General features: G+C 40.2%; 1 protein-coding gene across 1 annotated transcript; it reads left to right on the top strand.

The window, feature by feature from the left end:
• Window positions 1–2314: 2314 nt before the first annotated feature.
• On the top strand, window positions 2315–4438 carry LOC145394335 (uncharacterized). The gene is given in 1 exon segment (XM_080268212.1): window positions 2315–4438. A coding segment is annotated over 1 exon segment (2124 nt).
• The last annotated feature ends 2171 nt before the right edge of the window (window positions 4439–6609 follow it).

Raw genomic sequence — 6609 nt, 5'->3', positions numbered from 1 at the left:
TTAATCCATTCAAGTAAAGCAGGAATAAGTAATTTTCAAATGGTGCCGGTGCCAACATACCCTTGAATCACATGCACAAAGTTTTTACTTTAAATCGTAATAATGTGTTCATCTTGCTTAAAATAGCTGCCCCATTCTGAGTGCAATGGACTTTCGAATACAAATTTTCTCCGTTCCTTATGACATCTCGCCAAAAATCTCACCAGTGGATTTGATTCCTCCTCTTTCCTTCCTCTTCTCCACACAAATGGCTTTATAATACTTCATCCCCTGATACAGCTGAATTCCGTACTCAAACCTTTGTGTCTATTTGTGGATAATTCCGGTACTATTGTTCAGTCTCCTTCCTCCTCAGATTTCCTCGTACCTGACAAAAGTATGTACTTTGTGATCTTACTCGTCCAAGTCTTAATAAGATACAGGATTCTGATGATGTCCTTTCTGTTGTTCTTCAGGAATTGTGCTTTCTTGTTGACACCCTGCCGATGCAAACACGTTTGTGTTTATCTGTCATTCGGCATATATATATATATATATATATATATATATATATATATATATATATATATATATATCCTGCTGGAAGCTTGCTCTCATTCATTATGTACCAAAGAAAGATGATCATTCCCAACCCAATAACTAAAACCCAGTTGTGAGAAAGATGAAGGTACTGCAGAAAAAAGCAGGAAAGAGGAAGCGTGAGGGAGAGGAAAAGTAAAGGTGAAGAGAGTGAATGACAATGAGTGTGAGGGAAATAAGACAGAGGGACAAGAAGAGTGAGGAAAAGAGAGGGAGAGAAAGAGGAAGCAATAGAAATCCTGAGGAATAGGAAGAGACACAGTGAGAGTGTGAAAGAGAGGGGAAGTAAGGGAAGAAAGAGGGTGGCCGAGGAGGAATGAGGGAAAGGAAGATGGAGGGAGAGGAAGAGTGGGGAAGGAGAGTAAGGGAGAGGAAGAATGAAGGAGAGAATAAGTGAGCGAGAGGATGAGGAAGGGAGAAAAGGAGGGAACTACTGAAATAGAAGGAAGTATGAAAGAGAGGAAGTGGGAGGGAGAGAGGAACCGAGAGAATATTATTGACTAAGAGGGAAATGTGATGTAGAGGAAGGTAGTGGAAGAGGAAGGGAGATAAAGGAGGGAAGGAATAACTGAAAAAGAGGAAGGGGGGGGAGGGGAAAGGAAAAGTGAGTAGAGGTAAACAAGGAGGTATTACTGAACTGGAGGGAAGCGTGATGAAGAGGTAGAAGGAGGAACATTCTAGGAAGAGGAATGTGAGGGAGAGGAAGAGGAAGGACAATTATGTAGAGAAGTTTGTGAAAGATTGTGGTCTGTGAACAAAACGAAGACCCCTTCCTAGTACCTCCCCTGTAAGATGCACATTGCGTACCGTGTTACGCCTCAACGTGCTGCTGATTGTGACTGATATAACCGCAATGCTGACATAGTTTGCATAAATAACGTAACAGTGTGTCCCCTCTAATGTAAACAGCTCGGAACAGCCATCATACTCTACTCACATTGTTGCCGTTTTCTGTTCTCTACTCCGTGACTTCTCATCTAGGATTAAAAGTGGAAATAGTCATTCGGGGTAAAAAAAAATTCGGGAGTAGTTGGGGTAAAAACAAACATAGGTCCATATATATATGTTGGGTTTTGGAAAAAAAAAAATTTTTTTGTGTCCCACAGATTGCCCACTCTATTAGCAACATTTCATGCAATGAACAGATTTTTCCCATTTCTTTTTCTATTATTTATCAATTTTTTTATGAACTACTGTGTATTTTTTATCATTTTCACTTTTTTACTGTTTTTGGCTAATGTTCGATACGGGGAATGGTTATTGTAGAAAAGCTTCATTCTCTGCTTTCAGCTGTTCTAATGACATCAGTCTCTTCCCTCCCCTGCCGTGATTAACTTGTCTACTGCAGTATCCACCACAGGGGTATGTTTTTTTTTACCCCGAGTTTTAGCATGAAAAAAGTTGAAAAAAAACACCCTGTTTTTTTTTACCAGTGTTTTTTTTTACCCCATGGGGTTATAAAATTTCCCCCCAAGGGGTAATAAAATACTCCCCATGGGGTTATTTTATTTCCCCCATAATGTCTTTTGTCATATATTGTGCAATCTAAAGTGACGTTTGAAAATTAAATCATAATGACCAATATCTAATGATGTTCTTGTCTTTCTCTGACAGCGTAACAATGCCGAGGACATACACCAAGAAGCCAAAGTTGTACACTGAGGCATCAATTTAGGTGGCTATCGAGGAGGTGAATGCTGGTGCATCAGTGAAAAGCACAGCCAAGAAATACCACATGTCGACATCGATGCTTCGCCAAAGATGTCTACATAATAAAGGGGTCATTGAACTGAAATCCAGAGGTCGTAAAACATTATTGCCCTTGGATGTAGAAAACAAATTAGCCTCATATGTTAAGCGCATGGCCGAACTCGGGTTTGGTCCCACTAAAGACGAGTTACAGGAAATTGTGTTTGAATATTTAGAAGCAAATGATTTAAGTCATCTCTTTAAATGGAAACGCCCGGGAGATGACTGGATTCAAAACTTTTTGAGCAGGCACAGGCTGTCATTAAAAAAGGCAGGATTGATGCAAATTGCACGGAAAAATGTGACCTCTGACCCCTTTGTGATTTATGGTTTTTATGAAATGTTAGAAGAACAGATAGAAAAACTAGGCATAGCAAATAGGCCAGAGTGTGTCTGGAACTTAGACGAAAGTGGCTTCCCAACTGACCCCTCCCGGTGGAAAACGATAGGTGAAATAGGTAAAAAGACTGTACGAGTGTCATGTGGGTCAAACCGGGAAAACACAACAGTTCTGGCAGTCTGTTGTGCAAATGGGACTGCACTAGACCCCTTAATCGTTTTTAAGGGTAAAAACATTATGTCCAACTGGCGGGGCGATGACGCACTGCCCAAGACATATTATGCAGTGAGTGACAGTGGATGGATGACCACCGCTATATTCCATGCATGGATGGAAGAGTTTGTGAAAGAGACCAAAGACATACGTCCACTTCTGCTGATTTTTGATGGCCATCTCACACATATGTCTGCTCTAACAATTGAACTAGCGATGCGTGAAGAGATCACCCTAATGAAGCTACCAGCCCACTGCACTGACGTCCTGCAGCCGCTCGATGTAGCCTGCTTTAACCCACTTAAAAGCTACTATGAAAAAGAGCTCACAGCAAGAGTGCATCAAACAGGTGCTCGTGAGCCTTTGCGGAAGGCCATTTTTGTAAACTTACTGAGCAAAATATGGCCATAGGGACTGACCGAGAGCAACATAAAGGCTGGATTCAGAGCTACAGGGGTGTTCCCAGTTGATGCCTCAAAATATAAGAAGGAACGCATTGACAAGGTTAAACTAGCCTCATACAACAAGTGGATTGCAGCTGGCAAGCCACTAATGGATGATGGGTCTCCTCTTCTCTCTAACCCACAAACACAGGATGTACAAGCTCAACTCTCTCCACCCAAACAACCACAAGGAGTTCAACGTTGTTTGGATTTCAGCTCCCCAGGCACCTCCAGTACTAGTGATAACTTGCTCACATCCCCCAAATCCCTGATCAAAGAGTTACAAAAGCATGCACCACAAGGGATGCGCTATGTTGTGACTCTGGTGCCAGAAGAAGATGAAACCTCCTTTGAAGCAGTTATAAAAGCAAGAGGTCGCCCCAGCTCATCTACATCCCAGCCACAGAGACGTCATCGGATCTCAATGCATGGGGCTGTGCTGACCAATGCAAAGTTCCTCCAACAACAAGAAAAGAAAGAAGAAAAGATGAAAAGGAAGAAGACACAGCCAGCAGAAGAGAGTGACTCAGATATAGATGACCTCCCACAAGTTGAAGAAAAGACAAAAAGGAAGAAGAAACAGCCAGCAAAAGAGAGTGACTCAGATGAAGATGACCTCCCACAAGTTGACTCTTCTTCTCATTCTAGTGGTGAACTGTCCGATATCAACGATGACAATCTGGTGACACTAGATAAAACTGTAAAGGCAGCATTGGGACGCAAAGAACTAAAGCGAGAAATGCCCAAGCAGCATGAGTTAAAGGTGGGCATGTACTATGCTGTCATGTATGACAGGCCATCCACCTATTACTGGGGCAAGATATTAAAACTGTTTAGCGATGATGAGGACAGTGAGGACAATAAGGTTGAAGTTACATTCATGAAAAGAACTGTGCATTCTAGTAACCCTCAAGAGTTGCGTTGGGACTGGCCGCAGACGGAGGATATTGATATTGTAGATGTGTCTCGCCTCCTAGCTGGCCCAGGCAAGCCTGAAGTGGAGGCAAAAGGGCGTGGAAAGGCACGATTTTATTTCAGAGATGAAGAAGAAGCTAATTCTATGTTTAAAAGAGTTATGAAATTTGGTTTCCCTTCTCCCCAAAAATGTCAATAAGTGGAGTCAAGGTGTCTGTGATTTATAATTTTCTATTATATGTCGTTATTAAGTGGTGTCAAGGTGTCAACAGAAAGATGAATCTGTGATTTAGATATGTTTTCTATTATCTGTCATTATATATATAAGTGGTGTCAAGCCAAGCCAAATATGAAACTGATTTTTATTTTCTACTAATTGAGACTATTAGTAATAGTCATAAAAATGTCCAAAAATGTCACTGGGATTGGACATAATACAAATATAACACATGTGAATGATGTGTGCCACCATTTAGCTGCAGTGTAGAGGAACAGTATCAGTGTTAATTTCATTTTTCAGTGTTAACCCCTATTTTTTTTTTCACCCCGAGTGCTGTTGTTTTTCCCCCCATTGGCTGGGGTAATAAAAAATTTAGTTTTTCTTTATTACCTGGAAATTCTTATGAGGTACGTTAGATTTAATGGTGCTACATGGAGGCCTTATGGGTACTCTACCTAATGATATGTATCTTTTCTCCCAAGTATTACAAATGCCTGAGGCAGACCAAAGTTAAGACAAACTGTCTTTTATTGCCCCGAATGACTAAATATACTAATATGCACAAAGTTTAAAAGACTTTGCCATAAGCAGACACATATAGACATATATGATAGTATTTTATTGTGTTATACTGAAAAGCCCTTAAACTCTTGGTGGAACAACAAGAGCCCATCTTTAGGTGGGAATAAGGAGGATGATAGTGATGATGATGATGATGATGATTAGGTAAAACTGAATCTCGTCCCTCTTGTATGAACGAATGAAGACACCCAACCTCAGACGGCCTTAAAGCTTCTGCCAGTCTCTGCTCCACCGCTCTGGGAATAACAGGGGCGACACCCTAACATAAACAAAGGCACAAGGGGAACACTAAGGCAATTTCACTCTGCATGTAAATGTGTTAATCAAACGCCAACATTCACGGCCACCACAGCCAATACGAATTGATGATTCTCAGTGTTGGGGATCAAATTCGCTGCGTTGTCATCATCATCTGATGATGATGACAACGGCTATTATGATCATCATACCGGGTACTCATTATCATAATCATCATAATTTTCGTCACCATCATCATCATTGTACTGTGCAGATAATTTAACCAATTCTTCCGGCTGTGGGGCGACATTCCAAAAATAGTACAAACTCTTAATTGTAATATCTTATTATAGGCATGGAAACAGTATTTGACAATAGAGTCTATATTACAGTAAAAAACCTCCCATGCACTGGGTAAAAAGAATTACTGCCACCTCTTATTCTCAAGTAAATCTTCACAACTAAAAGAGAATCTGTTCTGATCTGTGTGTGGTCCCATCTGCAAAATCCCATCCTGCTGACAGTACAGGCCGGGCTCTGCGATTTGTGTATAGGCTAATTCATCCGTAACTTCTTCACTGACGAGCAGTTAGCAGTAATTTATGAAAGTCATGTGCGCTCTCAGCTTGAATATTGCTCACCCTTGTGGAATGGATGGGGAGAGGTTGCATTAAAACAACTAGACAAAATTCAGAACAAGGCTGTTGGAATTATTAATAACCATGCTGTTATAAATAAACTACTTCCACTACAAGTAAGAATGAATGATGCCTCACTTGCATTATTTTTCAAATATTTTTATGGCAAATACTCAGAAAAAAGTAGCGTCCATTGTGCCACCACTCCATGTCTTCCCTCGTGTTACACGGGCATCTGATAGCGCTCATGACTCAGGGCTCTCACAAAGGGAGATCAGTAATTCCCCAGACTTGGGCTGAAAAATCCCTAGATTGGACAAAAAGTCCCTAGTTTAAAAGTACCAATATCAATGCTCGTATACATAAAAAAAAGAAAAAAAAAAGCATACTTTTATTAAATCATAACACAAAATTGGTGGTTTCGTAATTATTGTTTATTTTTTACCATTATACAGTAATCTTGGTTTACATATCTTTGGCAGAAGTAAAAAAATTAAAGCATTGTTTCTTATGAGTGAATTCCCTTGGAAGTTAAAAAGTAAAATAAAATTAAACACTGCTTTCTGACTAGAATAAAATTAATTCGATCAATCCTTAATCAAGCTTTGGTTTAACATAAACTAATGAAATATGTTTAACTCCTGAGTTAGTTCACAGTTTGATATTTTCTATGCCAACAGACTGCACCATGCC

Source organism: Coenobita brevimanus, chromosome 27 (genome assembly GCF_032717465.1).
Source record: "Coenobita brevimanus isolate Jiangsu-jjx chromosome 27, ASM3271746v2, whole genome shotgun sequence".
In the NCBI taxonomy this organism is placed as follows: Eukaryota; Metazoa; Arthropoda; class Malacostraca; order Decapoda; family Coenobitidae; genus Coenobita; species Coenobita brevimanus.
Note: the sequence above shows the minus strand (reverse complement) of the source record. Positions and strands in the feature narration are given on the sequence as shown.